The sequence below is a fragment of the Monodelphis domestica genome, chromosome 3 (genome assembly GCF_027887165.1).
Source record: "Monodelphis domestica isolate mMonDom1 chromosome 3, mMonDom1.pri, whole genome shotgun sequence".
Classification (NCBI taxonomy): Eukaryota; Metazoa; Chordata; class Mammalia; order Didelphimorphia; family Didelphidae; genus Monodelphis; species Monodelphis domestica.
In genome coordinates this window covers 262,572,443-262,588,063 of record NC_077229.1, presented here as the reverse complement: position 1 = coordinate 262,588,063, position 15,621 = coordinate 262,572,443, and the positions used below count along the sequence as shown (strand labels likewise).

The following is a 15,621-nucleotide window of genomic DNA, read 5'->3' as shown; positions in this document are numbered from 1 at the left end:
CAACTGGCTTTTCAGTAAAATGACCAAAATTGGACAAACATTGTTCTTTGTCTATTTCATAATCCTAGAGAATATAGGGAAATAGCTATTCTCTACACTGATCCTGGTTGGGATTTTAATTATTGGAACTGTAATATTGTACCTATTTTTCTTTAAGAGAAAACTGGAAAATACCATACATAAGCTAGAGAATCAGACAGGAGAATGTCAGTCTCTCCTTGAAAAATCCATTTCCCAGTCAAACTGACTAATTGATCCTTCTACTATTCAACAAAATGAGGAAATAAAAGCTCAGCTTGAGTTTATAGAGGAAAGTTTGGGGAAGATCATGGCTTTTATAAAAAACAATGAAATGAATCCTAGTTCACAAATTATCCCCTCTCATACTCAACTTACTCCTTCTCCTACTACCCAACCCACCCCTCCCCCCACCCATGCCTACTGCTCCACCCCTTCCACCCTAACTTCACACCTTGCCCATTCCTCCTGCCCCACCTCCTCTGCATCCTTCCCCCAGCGACTGCCCCTTCTTCCCACCCTGCCCAATTCATTTCCCACACTGCTCCTACCTCTCATCCTTCTGGCACTATGGGCCACAACCTCTCCCCCCTCAGCATGCCCACCCCCTTCCCTTTCTCATACCTACCCTATTGAAAATGGAGCAAGAAGCCTACAGACAGAAACATGAGAAAATTCAGATCGAAGTTTATTCCCTTTAAGGGAAATTCCAACTTTCAATAAAAATGGGAACTTGGTATCTATAAGACAACATACATCTTTCAGTCCTGAGGATTTAAATAAATTCAAGGAAAACCTTCCCTCATTTGAGGAAGAGCCAATATTAATTATAAAAAGATTGGAAAACATATTTAAAACTTTTGACCCCACTTGGATAGATGTCAAAAATTTATTAGAAAAATTTCTGACAAACACAGAGAAAAATAAAGTCATCTCTTTGGCTAATCAGAAGTGAGGTAGGAGAGCAAATTATGGGTCAACCAAAAATCCACATTGGAACCCCAATGTTGAACCAGATTTTACAAAACTAAACCAGGCCAGAGAAGCATTATTGACAGCCATGAGAGCATGCTCTGATAGACTATATTCATGGTCTAAATTCGAAAGCACCAAACAAGAAGTAGATGAGACTCCATCTCAGTTTATGGACAGACATTGATGTGGGGAATATATATATATATACACACACACACACATACACATACACATATACACACATATATGGACTTTGATCTATCCAGAGAAAGTGACATTAGACAAATACATAGACAATTCATTAAGAATTGTTATTCAGTGGTAAAAGAATACTTTTAAACTATCTGCCCAAACTGGGACTCTATGGACCTCGAAGAATTGAGGAGAGTAGCAGTCTTTGTTTATAAGGGCCATACAAAAAGATGTCAGGAAATCAGTAAATCAGTGGAGGATTTACAGAAAGAAATTGAAATATTAAAAAGAAATTGAAAAATCAGGGAGAGACCATAACCCCTTTACAAGAATCCACAGATAAATCAATAGCATGCTTTTACTGTAGAAAAATAGGCCATATAATGATGGTCTATAAGAACTGGCTATGGGAAAAAGAAATAATAACAACTTTAGAAATAATAACTACAGAAATGACTATGATAATGATCATAGAAATCACAACTTTAGAACTGATAGAAATAGTTATAATCACAATCTTCACACTGCCCTATTAATCTTATTACTGAGGATTTATTTTTAAATATATAATAAATTATTTTCCATATTTGGGTTTTGAATTAGAAATTCAAATCAATCACCACATCCTCCCTACTTATTCCTTTATGCCCCATTGTAATAGATATGCAAAATACTTCTTCGATCATAGAATAAATAGGCAAATGAGATTATGAGATGTCTTACTCTAGATGCACCTCCATATAGCACAATTGAGTCTTTGACTTTTTCATTAAGAATCATTGCAGGAGTCAATTATGATTGGGCAGAACTCAATCCTTTCTCCCCAGTAGACCAACAATCCATGACTAACCACCATCTACAAGGGCATCAGAGTTGAGCATTTTGAGGGATCACCACCTATTAAATGGATCATCACCAATTAGAATTGAATTGGTATGTCAAAGGGAAAGTCTGAATAATGAGCTCTCAAATTCATGGATCTGTGCAAGAAGACTTCCTGGTATTTGAGCACCAGGAGAGATCACAATCAATTAATTTATTGGTTAATGCTAGCCTAATCAATAAATTGATTCTTACCCAAAAGCCAGTCTCTAGGAATGTTTGTCTCCTTACAATATGATTATTAATTATAACTATATTATCATTATGATCATACCATAATTAGAATAATCATAACATTTTATGATAATATTTATGATCATTCATATTCATATTGTCTTATGATGCACCAAACTCTACTTTTAATGCCTCATAATGAGCTGGAGGTGAGTGTCCTTTGGTTTTGGCAGGCTATGCTTTTGGAACACAATCTCTGACAGGTCCTACACCAAGAAGAAAGAGCTTTGGCTATAGGCCCAGTAAGAAACTATCACTTGAGGACCATTTTAATTAAGACCAAAAGACTCATTTTTCCAGGGTTACTGCATGATCAAGCATTGTTCAAGGTTAGTAGCTCCTAAACACTTCCTACTAAATCATGAGGGATTAGAGATCTGTATTAGTGGATAGAATACCATCACAGATGAAATCAGTGCTCTTTAAAGTACAGTTTTCCAAGCACCTTCTGTCACTAAAACCCCCAAGAGGTATTATATTCTTACCTTTATTTTCCAAATAACTAACTGAGGCTTAAAAAATGTTAGGTTACTTTCCTCAGGTTGAAGTTGGTGAATTAGAGGTAGAATCCAAACATATCTAATGAGACCCATATTCTTTTCTCTTCCAGAAAAATAATTTAAAAAACATTTTTTCCAGATTACATATCAATTTCATCCCACCCCCCAAGACAGGGAATATGATATAGATTGTACATATGAACAATAATTTTAAAAAAATCTTTGCTCTTTGTTCATTACAAGGAGATAGGTAATTGAGGGTATACTCTATACTCTATAGCACATCCAATAGCAAGTAAGACTGATGTTCAAGCCTGCCCTTTGAGAATGACAGCAATGAAATTCACGGGCAACAAATTATCCTTTTATCCTGCCAGAATGAGTTCCATTCTCTTCTGTGAATTTTAAAACTACTCCACTCTACTCAGACCGTACTTTATAAGATTTGATTTAGCTATTTCCTGATTTGTAACAATGGAGATATTTGGTCTAACAGAATCAGAATCAGGTCTTGGGAACTCTACATTGCTCCATCCTACTTAAGTTTAACAAGGTCAGGAATATCTACACCTATACTCAAGGATTAAGTATCTAAGAAGATGGCCTTCAACAGACATGTGCAGAAAAAGCTGACAGACCCCTGGGCTGTCCTAAGTCAAGCTAAGCTATCATTGGTACAGATGAGATGCAGGAAAGTGACGTAAAACCATGTATATAGGGCACGTCACTTCCTCTCTTCACCCTCTTTCCCCAGAGAGGTGGCTCTGGGTGGCAGGGTGCTAAGCATTCCGACATATTGGCATGGTGGCAGCTATTTGTCTGGGTGGTGAGTTTGCCCTTGAGCTAATTCAGGTTCAGGCATCTTGGCTAAGCCCTCTTGGAGTTTAGGCTGATTCCTTCCTCTTTTACTCTCAAAAACCTTACCTTCCTAAAGCCTCTAATCTTCCCCCTGGCTCAAGCCAGGCAGGAGAAATCCTACACCCTTTCCTTCTCCTTCTTAATTCCTTTCCACCATATTAATTAAATCACCATAAATTTCTAGCTGACTTGGGTATTTTTTTTTATTTGGGATATCCATGGTGACCAATAATTAATATAGTTTAGGTCACAATGCTAAAATTATCCTTTACACTTCCTAATAACAGATCTAGAGCTGAAAGCATCTTAGGAAGCCATCTAACTCTAGCCCTTATTGTACAAATGAATCCAGAAAGTTTCATTGATTTTCCTAAGATCACTTAAATAATAAGCAGAACCAGGTCTGCTGACTCCATTACAGTGCTCTTTCGGTAATATTACCCATTTATTTCTCTCTGGCATTCATTATGAATACAGAGCTATAAGAAGCATTGTAAGGAAATTTAGGTGCCAACTTAAAAGCTGCATTACAGGACAAATTTGTTCTTTCATAGTTACTATTTTGAAAGTGAATCAGAAATATAGTTTACATATAGCATTATAGAGATACTTGTGCGTGAAAGAGATTTAAGTGGAAAAGCCGATGCACAGAGACAGTCCCACTCTCTCGGCATTGGAAGCCTGGGTCCAGTGGCATGAAAAGTTGTTATGTATGGAGACTTCCTCAGCTGCATTGGATGGCCGTGTTGTCCTTTGTGCTCCAATGCGCCCTAAGCACTCCACAGTGCCTTGCTGCATCGCCATCTCAGCCATTGAACCTTCTTATTGGTTTCTTCCATCTGTTCCGCCGAAGCAGTCTTCACATGCTGGGTGAGCAAAGCCCTGGTTCACCAGGGGTCGACGACCCAATGGCTACCCTCACAAGGTTTAGCCGGCCTGTCGAAGCCGTTGCCTGGGGTGTGACGCTGCCACATGCTAGCAGCTACTGGGAGCCACAAGTGAGAGCTGGGTGTCAGGTGGGGGTCAGTGGCTGGAGAGCTGCCCTAGGAGGGCAGGACAAGCCCTCCATACCAGAGATACTACCCCTCCCTGAGCACCCCATACAACCCAGCATTATATGTACACTATATTATATATGCAATATATAATCATATGACATGGAATAAGATAAATATAAAGTCTTAAGCTTGGATTCCAAAGTTGAAGGGAAAGGAGATGAGGCCAACAAGTAGCACATAGAAAAGGATCTAGAATTTTTGGTAAGTTGTAAACTCAATACTGGTAAACAGAGTGCCTATGTAGGCTGAAAAACTAAGAGAAAAAACAGCATCCAGGAACTAGGGAAGTGATTGACCTAGTTTATACTGACCTGCCTGGATCACATCTGCAGTATTGTGTTCTGTTCTGGGTGCCAAATTTTAGGAAAGGCACACTGATAAATGAAAGAGCATTCAGAGGAAGGTGGCCATGATACTGACAAACCTGGAGATTCAGTCATAGAAGGCTCAGTTGAAAGAAAAAGGGATATTAAACTTAATGGAGAAGCATAGACTTGGAAAGACTTAATCATTATTTCAACTAGTTATACGTTCGGGAGATAGAAGAAAGATTATTTCTATTCTGTTGGGTCCCAGATGACAAAACTAAAAGCAATAGGTAAAAGTTTCTAAAATGTAAGCTTGATTTAGAGAAAGAAAAACTTCCCAACAATGAGTTAGCAACAAATAGAATTGGCTCTCCTATGTATAAATGGAGATTTTCAACCTTAGACTTCATTCCCCAGAAGTCCTTGGTATTTCCCAGAATTCCCTATAATCTCTCCTGAGTCTCCAGGTTGGTGAGATCAGGATTGGTATTTTAACTGGCAGTAATGCCTCCCACGCTCTCTTCCTTTTGCAATGATGTAGCAAGTATAGTGGTAAGCTAAGTGTGGGGATTTTAAATGGGCTAATCAACCATGGACATGTGGTTTTTATTTTGTATCTTCTTTATTCCTTGACTTTTAATGATCCTTAATAAACTTCATAAAATATAATATTTTTATTATTAGAGATATATTTTAAATTTAACACCTATGAATTCAGGACATAAAACAAAGCATAGATGAGCAGATTCTCTTTCAGGTGTGGCTGTGACTAGATGGGCTCTGAGATCCATTCCAATGTTTAGTTTCTAGGATTCTACAATTTAATTTAGTAATATCCAAACCCTACAACTTTGAACAAGAAAAATTAACCTAGAAGGAAGTAAGTGGTTCTGTGAACAGAGTAGCTAGGTCGTACAGTGGATAGTGTTGGATAGGAAGTCAGGATGAGGTGACCTTAGACACTTCCTCGCCATATGACTCAGCCTAGCCAAGTCTGAAAAACCCTGTCTGCCTCAGTTTCTGCATTTGTAAAATGAGCTGGAGAAGGAAATGGCAAGCCATAGTATCTTCGCCTAGAAATCACCAAATGGGGTCACAAAAAATCAGATATGACAAATGAACTCAACAACAAGAAGTCTATGAAGAACAATGAGGACAATACAGCATAAATTAAAATCTTGGGGAAAACAGGATTTTCTCTTATAGATACTGAATGTCTACATTATCTATTTCAATCCTCAGTGAAAAGTCTGAAACAGCTAAAGTGAAAGAAATATATCATAATCTTACGTTGTGTGGCCTGTAGTAGCCATCAGCACAGGTTTCACAATTAATTCCTGCAGTATTTTGTTGACAATTAATACATACTCCTCCACCTTTGAACTCGCCAGCAAGATTCATACTTTTCTTCTGATCAGCTACACTCTGATCATAGTAACAGTCTTTAGTTTTGTTATGACAGTTGCATTCTAGAAAGAGAAATTAAAAAAAGAAAGAAATGAACCAATTAATAAAAAATACTTATTCTGTCTTGCATTTGAAATATTTCCTCCCCCCTACTCCCACCTCCAGGGCTCCTCAATTAACTGTAATTACTTATAGTTATAGATCCATCTAATTTCTAGCCTGAAAAATATATTACAGTCTGGAGTATCTCAGGTTAACAAAGATTAAAAATATAACAATTATTGAACTGTGTCATATTTAAGTTTCAAGGCTATTAAACATATCATTTGAGTCTCCTCTTGAATTTGACTTAAAAAAAAACAAACACTTTACCTTCCATCTTAGAATCAATACTGTGTATTGGTTCCAAGGCAGAAGAATGGTAAGGGCCAGGCAATTGGGATTAAGTGACTTACCCAGGATCACACAACTAGGAAGTGTCTGAGGCCAGATTTGAAAATTTGATTTTTCTATAAAAGAGTTGTCTATAGACATCTTTAAGTTCTAGGAACTCTCTTGATCATAGTATAGGTAAAAGGATTAAAACTACGAGGTAGTAACTAATCACAAAACTGAAAACTTGAAAACACGTTTACAAATGAGGTTGACACTCTATTTTTGTTAACATATTTACCTTCACATGTGTTTCCAGAAGAAATAGTCCCAGGTTTCCAAAGCTGCTGATGAAAGCCTGGGCAACATTTATCACAGCTGTCCCCACATGTATTATGTTCACACTTACATATTAGCTTCTAAATTAAATGAAAAAATAATTTTTAACATAAAAATTAAATAATTGCATGTTGTTCACTCATAGCATGATACTGTCACATCAATAATAACTGACCATCTAAATAATGTTTTCAGTTTTGTAAAGTGTTGAAAATTATTTTCCAGAATGTTGAACCAATTTACAACTATTCCAATTTGTAGTAGTGATATTAGCTAATCAAACTTTTAATTTAATAACTTCACTCAAGAAAACATCAACAGAAAAAGGTCATTTATAATGAAATATAATAGCACTTTTGAGAGCAGCAAAAAAGAGAGAAAAAAGTGGACCCATTGATTGACTAAATGGCTAAACAAAGAGTAGTCAAGTCTGATAATGAATTTCTGTGCCAAAGGAAATGATGACAGAGGAATTCAGATAAAAGAATTAAAAATTGCATGAACCAATATTGAGCAAAGAAAGTAGAATATGGAAAATAACCTACACTGTGACTACAAAAATGCAAATGAAAATAATACTAATAGCATGAGATATTGGATAAAGGTGGTGAACTTAAAGAGTCAAAAAGAAATCAAATGCCACTTAGTATATAATGTGTGACCCCAGGCAAAATACTTATCCTCTTAGCCTCAGTTTCTCCCACTATAAAATGGGGATAATAACAGCATCTTATCAAATGAGACAATATAAAGTGCTTTACAAAGGCCTTATAGAGCTACATAAATATTAGCTCTCTTAATATATGGATAATACAGATTTAATTACTGATTATTTATAACAATAATCAGTTCTGAGTCTAGGAAAAGAGATGATGAAATATCCTTTCCTCCTTTCAGCGGAGAAGGTGAGACTATGTGGATAAAATGCTTCAAATGCCACAGAGAGGATCAATATTTTATTAAGTTTTGCTTAATTACTTTTCTTTGTTACAAGCAAGTGTTCATCATAGAAGGGGGGTGGCATTATCAGGAAATGACTAACTGAAACATCAGCAATAAAACTTAAAATAATAAATTAATAGACAATGGAATGTACATCTTGCTCTTAAGTTAAATGATGCCACCTTTTAATAGTAAAAGGAACGGTTATTTACAGATAAAAAGTTAGTATTTCTCTATTGTTTCATTCAAGTGTTAGATATTCCAACTTACCTTTTTAGTTGCATCCAATGGACAGCTATTAGCATGACCATAGCAAATACACATTCCTCCAATGGAAATATCTTTTATAGAATAGTAATACTAAGATAAAATAAAGTTAGAAAATATATTGCCATTACATTTTTTTCATTAGATAAGAATGGTTTAAAACTTCTCATTAAAATCATGTTGCTTGAAAAGTCTTATTCATATAAATTAAAGACAGTTTTGGAATAATAATATTCACTCTATTTTATAAATTGTTCACCCCTCAAAACTGCTATTGATCCTGTTTAAATTAAGTAAAAGTCACCAATCTACATGATTCATCATAAAATAAAACATAAAAGAAAACTGAAGTTACCCAATCTGCTGTGATTCTTATTCTATGAACAACTTGTGTATGATACATCCTTTTCTAATTCATCATATAGTTAATGGCATTCATGCCTGGTAAGTAGAGCTACTACATGATACCAATGAGACTAAGATAATAGTTTTAAATCTTTTCTAGTGAATTCAATTAAAACTAGAGATTCAGTAAGTAGTGCCTTCTTATACTGAAGAAGTATTTTATACTTTATTATAACCTTCATCTAGAAATGGATGATCCATTAACATTTTAAATCCAAATATGTCAGAAACTGAAAATTCAATCTCTCCCTTCTTCCTAACATTCCTCTTTCTGTCAGAGGGATCATTCTTCCATATACCCAGTCCTTTAAACCGAGGTATTATTGTCAACTCTTTACTCTTTCTCACATCCCTCATCCATTCCAGTGTGAACTCCTATCATTTCTACCTTTTCTTTCTTTCTTTCTTTCTTTTTTTAAACCCATGCATTCAGTCTTAGAATCAGTGATTAGGCAATGGGAGCTAAGTGACTTGCCCAGGGTCAATATAGCTAGAAAGTATATGGGGTCTTAATATCTCTTGTATAAGCTCCCTTCTCTCCTCTGACACTCCCTCCGCACTGGAACAGACCTTTCTCACCTCAAACTTGGACAACCACAAGAGCCTGCTATTGAATCTGCCTGCCTCAAATCTCTTCCTACTCCAAATCATCCTCTAGTCAGTTGCCAAAATCATTACAGGTCTGATCATATCACCAGCTTATTCAATAAATTCCAGTGGTTCTCTATTGTGTCTAGGATCAAATATAAAACCCTCTGTTTGACTTTTATGCCTCACTCCCCTTCATGTAGTTTGTGACACAATGACATGACCTCCTTTCACACTCCACACACCATTTCCTGACTATTTTCACTGACTGTGCCCCATGCCTAGAACTCCCTTCTCTTCCCCATCTTTGCCTCTACTTTCTCTGGCTTCCTTCAAGTTTCAGGTAGAGTCCTACTCTCTGCAAGAAGCATTTTCCAGTACTTCTGAACTTGAATGCCTTCCTTTTGCACTTAATTGTACAGAGTTATTTGTGTGTTGTCTTATCTTCATTAGACTATGAGCTCTTTGCAGGCAAAGACTGTGTTTTATTTTTATTTGCATCCCCAACACTTACAACAGGGCCTGACACAGAGGAAGCACCATAATTAATGCTAAACTGACTGACCTTCACTGAAATAGATTTGCAATAGCAAAATCAAATAAAAAATAATTTATAGTAAACCAGAAAAATTACTAAATAGAATGAAAAAGGGTCTTCTGTACTTACTCTCCTTGTGACTATAGGATCCAGATCTTTAGGATCACGACGACTAAGCGTCATAAGATCAGCATTAAGGGTTCTGATCTTCTGAAAGGAGAGCCGAACAAATCGAGCTGATGTGAAATTCAATAATGTGGGTGAGAGATCATCAGCACCAGGTCTGCCATTAATCAAGGATGTATGAATCTGAAAAGAAAGACAAATCATTCCTTACATAATGTATTGACCTAGTAAACCAGTCGTCCTGATTTTTGCTTACCAGTGGTCTTTGGATGGCTCTGGAAAGAGAGTAAAGCTTATGATTCTGTGCAAATCTACCTCACTAAATCTAATTCATGCATAAGTCATGGTATTACCTAATGATATCATTGATCAACAACTAACCCTAGACCAGTGATGGTGAACCTTTTAGAAACCCAGTGCCCAAACTGCACCCTCACAAGGCATGTGAGGGACAGGGGAGGGAGGAAGAGCTCCCATTGGCTGCTGGGCAGAGGGGCGGGGCACGTGAGAATGACCTCAGGAATGTGCTGAGAAGGGGAGGGAGCAGTCCCCTCCAGCATACACACCATAGGCTTGCCAAAAATGCCCTAGATATGTAAAGCAAGAGATGACATCTAGGAAGAGCTAGTTCTCTACTTTCAGCATACAAAAGTCCATTATATCATTAGTTACTTCATTTGGACATCATATTATTTCAACCAAGTTAATGTATGGGAAACCAACCATCTAATCCACTCAACAAAATCAGCTTTATAGGAGTGTCACTGCATCAATTACCCATAGAATACCCCAGCTTATACCTCCCTAAGAGGAACAGAAATAGGAAACTACATTTTGGAAAGACAATAATTAAGCACATGGAAAGAAAGCAAATGTGTCTTTAATCCATTGAAGTTATTCATCCCAACTAGCAAAGCATTTCTAATGACTCCCTCTCCACCTCCCCTATATCCTACCAACCCTCTACCCCCCCCTTTTTTTTTAACATATCTGTCTTTTCTTCCACGAGAATAGCCACAAGAGGAACCACCACAGGTTTTTCACTGATTTCTATCATGTTTCTGCTCTTCTAAAATAATTTAGTAAAGTCTATAAATAGATGGCAATGGGGAAAAAGAGAACAATTGCCTTTAAGCCCATAGAATTCCGTGCTCTTTTAATCAGGCTCATTCTTGAAAAAGTGCCAAGGGCCTAGTGCAGTTTCAGCTGTGATGTACACTTCAGACAGTTTTCTGTAGTTTTAACTCACCAGACCAGGTGCTTCTAAAGAATGAATCATTTTTAATTAAAACTTGACTTTAAAGCAAAGTATGTGCACTCTGAGTCCTTCCAGAGCCACAATGCCACCATGCTTCATTTCGAGCTATATTATATCTCTGAAGATGTGACCATATATTATAATTTCAAGTATGGATGTGTGTATACCTATGTCAGTATGTATGTGTGTGAAATTAAGATTTAACTTTCTTCTAAGTAATTTAACTCTTTCTTGAATGTTGTAATAAGTTATTCTTTGGAAGTAATTTGTGAATGGCAGTCCCAAGGGAAAAGCTCTATATCAGTAAAACTACATAGTACAGTGATAACCAAGCCACCATTCTAAAGAATAATGTCAAAAAGCCCAATAGATTTTTTCTTTTCTTTTTTCTGTTTAAATAGATCGCCCAAAGAAGCAAAGTAATGGGATCCATTTAGAGTATTTAAAGACATTTGCTTCTAGGGATGGCTGTTTCCAACATTTTATTTATGAATATATGAGAAAAATATATAACTTACCTCACCATGTTCAAGAGGCACCAATTTAGAATAATACGAAGTGCAGATGACTTCATCGTCTTTCTTATATGTAGGTGGTCCCAATCGTGGAGTTATATTGTATTGAACCAAACAATCTGTGTCACTAATTGCATAATACTGCCATGGAGAGAAATGTATTCCATCTATAGAACGTTCCAAAATCCAATTCCCTGGTCGAGGAGAATTAGCGGCTTTGATTATGATATATGCTACTTGAAACACCTAAAAGAAAGAGATTGGCAAAATAAACATCAGAAATTGGTTAGAAGTGGCTCAAAAATGATCTTCTTGAGAAAGTGATTACATTCTAATAAAAAAGCTTTGTTAAGCTTGTAAACCAGAATTTGGTGAAAATTGTTCCAAAATTGTTCCAAAATTGGAATTTTAAGTGTTTTTTCCCAACATTTTCCCAACAATCTAAAATTCCCTCAATGACATCTATATATAAATTTCTATGAATAAAATAAGAAGGCTTCCTTTCTTTAATTCTGTTTTTCTTTACTTCTCTCTTTTTTTAAGTAACAATTTTGTTGTTGTCTGTCCCTCATTTTGAAGGGGACCGATATCTAGGAAAAAGACCAGTACCAATAAATAGAAAATTTGGCATGACACCCAAATAAAGTCATATCAATCCCAAGATCATTCATAAATGAAACTAGTACCAGGACATAAAATAAAAAATGAAACCAATTCATTAATTTTACTATTTCCACAAGATTTCTGTATGAAAGTCAAAGAAACTCTGATGCCAAAGGTGACAGAGATTTATGAACAGTTCTTGGCACCAATGAGCCCCAAGTGATCATGGAAGCCAAGCTGTTTCCTTCCTACAGGCAAAGCTCTAGGATGACTATTCCCAGACTGGAGAGGTTCAGCTTCACTCCAAAGCTAGATAGAAAGACCATGTTTCATTAAAGAGTTAGAACTCCCATGTCCATGCACAGCTACTGAGAGCTATGAATCCCAAAATACCACTTCTAGGAGACATTAGAGCATTTCAGGACATAGAGCCTGCCACACAGAGTATCCAGAGTCATAGGTAGATGGGAATATGTTGTTTCAAGAGTGAATACCTCAAGTATAATTGGATGAAGAAGACAGGAGGTAACCAGCTAAATTAGACTATCATAATAACAACTGGGATATTATAGAGGGGCACAACCAGATCAGATCCAAGCTACATAATTAGTGGGGTCAGCTAGGTGGCTCAGTAGATTGAAAGCCGGGACTAGAGATGAGAGGTCTTGTGTTCAAATCTGAACTCAGACATTTCCTAACTGTGTGACCCTGGGCAAGTCACTAAGCCCTCATTGTCTTGCTCTTACCACTCTTCTGCCTTTGAACCAACAATAGTATTGATTCTAAGATGGGAGATAAGGTTTAAAAGTAAAACAGCTTAATTTGCTCTGTGATTATGGCCAAATGACTGACCTCTTTATTATAAAATGTAGAAATAACATTTATCGTATTTACTTCATTGAGCTGCTATAAAGCTCAAAAGAGTAGATGTGCTTTTGCAAATCCTTAAATATTAAAGGCTTCAGAATTATCATTGTTTTGACTTCCATAATATGGCTTCTGAAGGCAGCTAGGTGCTTCAGTGGCAAGAACACAGGGCATAGACAGGAAGACCTGAGTTCAAATCCAATCTCACAATCACTTACTATGATCCTGGTAAGTTGCCTAACCTTGTTGGTCTCAATTTCCTCATCTGTAAAAAAAAAAGGCAAACCACTCCAGTGTCTTCACCAAAAAAATTTCAAATGGGATTACAGAGTTGTACAGGAGTAAAACAAATGAATAACAAGAAGTCTACAAAGTGAGGAAGGTAGGTGAGGCAACAGATAGAATCTTAATCCTAGAATCAGGAAGACTTGACTTCAAATCTTGTTGCAGACATGTATTAGCTGTGTGACCCTTGGCAAGTCATTTAATATGTTTTTTCAATCTATAATTTTCATCTCTAAAATGGAGATAAAAATAGCATCTACCTCTCAGGGTTATTATAAAGCATTTTATAATCTTCAAATCTCTAGATAAAGGCTAGCTATTGTTAACATCATCATTATTATTAATATAGAAAATATATAACATATATGATATAGAAGAATAAAAGATCCAAAGAAGAAATTCTCTTCCAGTTATAAGTTGAATCAGATAGCCGCTGAGGTCCCTGCACATTGTTTGATTATGTGATGTGGAGTACGATGGACTGGGTCAAGTTGGAGGGATTTCATGAATGAGTATAGCTAATGACTGTTGAAAGCAGGGATTTAATTTGGTAAGGTTGTTAGAGAAGGAGAAATCTTGTCAATTATGATTAATTGTATTCCTTTTGAAATCATAGCCCACTTGTCTTTTTTCTTTTGTAATCCTTATCTACTGTCTTAGAATCAGTACTATGTATTCTTTCTAAGGCAGAAGAACAGTAAGAGCTAGGTAATGAGGGTTAAGTGATTTGTCCAGGGACACACAGTTCGGGGAGTGTCTGAGGTCACATTTGACCCCAGGACCTCCCATCTCCAAGCCTGACTCTCTTATCTACTGAGGCATGAGACTCCCACTAGTTTTTAACCCATATTAGAAGTAAAATCTCATCTTAAAGTTCAGCCATCTAGTCAAGTGGCATTTATTAAGCATCTACTAGGGTCCTGACTCAGTGCCAATTTTGGATCATACAAAGAAAGGCAAGAGTTCTTGCCCTCAAGGAGCTCACAGGAGGACACCAGGATTTACAACTGTCAATAATTCACTTTATAGTATTACCTTCCCAACATGAAATGCATGATCCCCCCTCCTCCCCTCTTTTCCATAGTTGACTAAACTGCCTTCATTTCCTACATCATTGGCTGAGCAAGAAATGAACTCTTTTTGATTACGTAGGGGTTTTTCACTGATGTTAAAGTCATTATCCTTTTGCTAGAAATGCAGCTGATGTAGTTAATGTTAAATCTACTTTCAAGGTGGAAAGCAACTCTCCCTGGCCCCCAAGTTACCCTGTATGTTACATGACTTCCACTGGAATACGTGTTGAGGTTAAAAGATTTGACGAGAACATAGAGAAATTAAGTAACTTGGTCCCAAGTCCCATGGCAAGCATGTGTCAGAAGCAGACCTTGAACTAGGTATCCTTGATTCAGAGAATGGCTTTCTGCATGATTCTTAACATCATGCCATTTTTCTATTAAAAAAAAAAAAGATTTTCAAGAATCATTCTAAATAAATGCAAGATTATGTGAATTATTATGTGAATTTATATGAGAATTGAAAAGCAAACTACTTCTCCAAAAAGTACAGGATTAGATTAAATGTTCCTGATATTAACAGTTTCCTGGTTTTTAAATTACTAGAGGCAGGCTATGTGTATTTTCCACCGTTGGCACATCTGCACGTGCCAAACTGAAGCTTCTGAACCTCTACCCAATTTCTCTGGAGGTCTTTAGTTTGCACAGCTGTGTTCCCAAGCTAATCATTTGCTCATTTTAATTTGAATCAACAGTTTTCCCAGACCTAATTTCCTTACCTTAACTGAAAGGGTAAAGAACAGTGCAAAGCAAATCAGGACTTCACAGAGTTTCTGTACATTTCCAAGAGTTCCTTTATAAATGCACAGCATTGATCTGAGTGGGGCAAAGCCCTACGTGAGCAGCCACTACAGCATCTTATACAAAATTAGTTAAGCTATTACCAATTATTAACAAGAAATATCAAACTGGGCAAGGCATCTGATAAAGAGAACACTTCTAAATATAAGTGTATTTATACTGCACTACTTAATTAGATGCACTGATTTTAATCCTAAGATTTAGACTTGG

At 36.5% G+C, this 15,621-nt stretch overlaps 1 protein-coding gene across 4 annotated transcripts in view; it reads right to left on the bottom strand.

The window, feature by feature from the left end:
• Positions 1-15,621, bottom strand: part of LAMA1 (laminin subunit alpha 1) — a 155,665-nt gene that overhangs the window by 93,527 nt on the left and 46,517 nt on the right. For all 4 annotated transcript variants that reach the window (XM_007487695.3, XM_007487697.3, XM_007487696.3 and 1 more), the window contains 5 exons: positions 11,786-12,028; positions 10,013-10,192; positions 8,356-8,445; positions 7,106-7,223; positions 6,316-6,494 (listed from right to left, as the gene is read on the bottom strand). In XM_007487695.3, the coding sequence (XP_007487757.2) occupies positions 6,316-6,494; positions 7,106-7,223; positions 8,356-8,445; positions 10,013-10,192; positions 11,786-12,028 (810 nt within the window). The remainder of the gene's footprint in view (positions 1-6,315; positions 6,495-7,105; positions 7,224-8,355; positions 8,446-10,012; positions 10,193-11,785; positions 12,029-15,621) is intronic.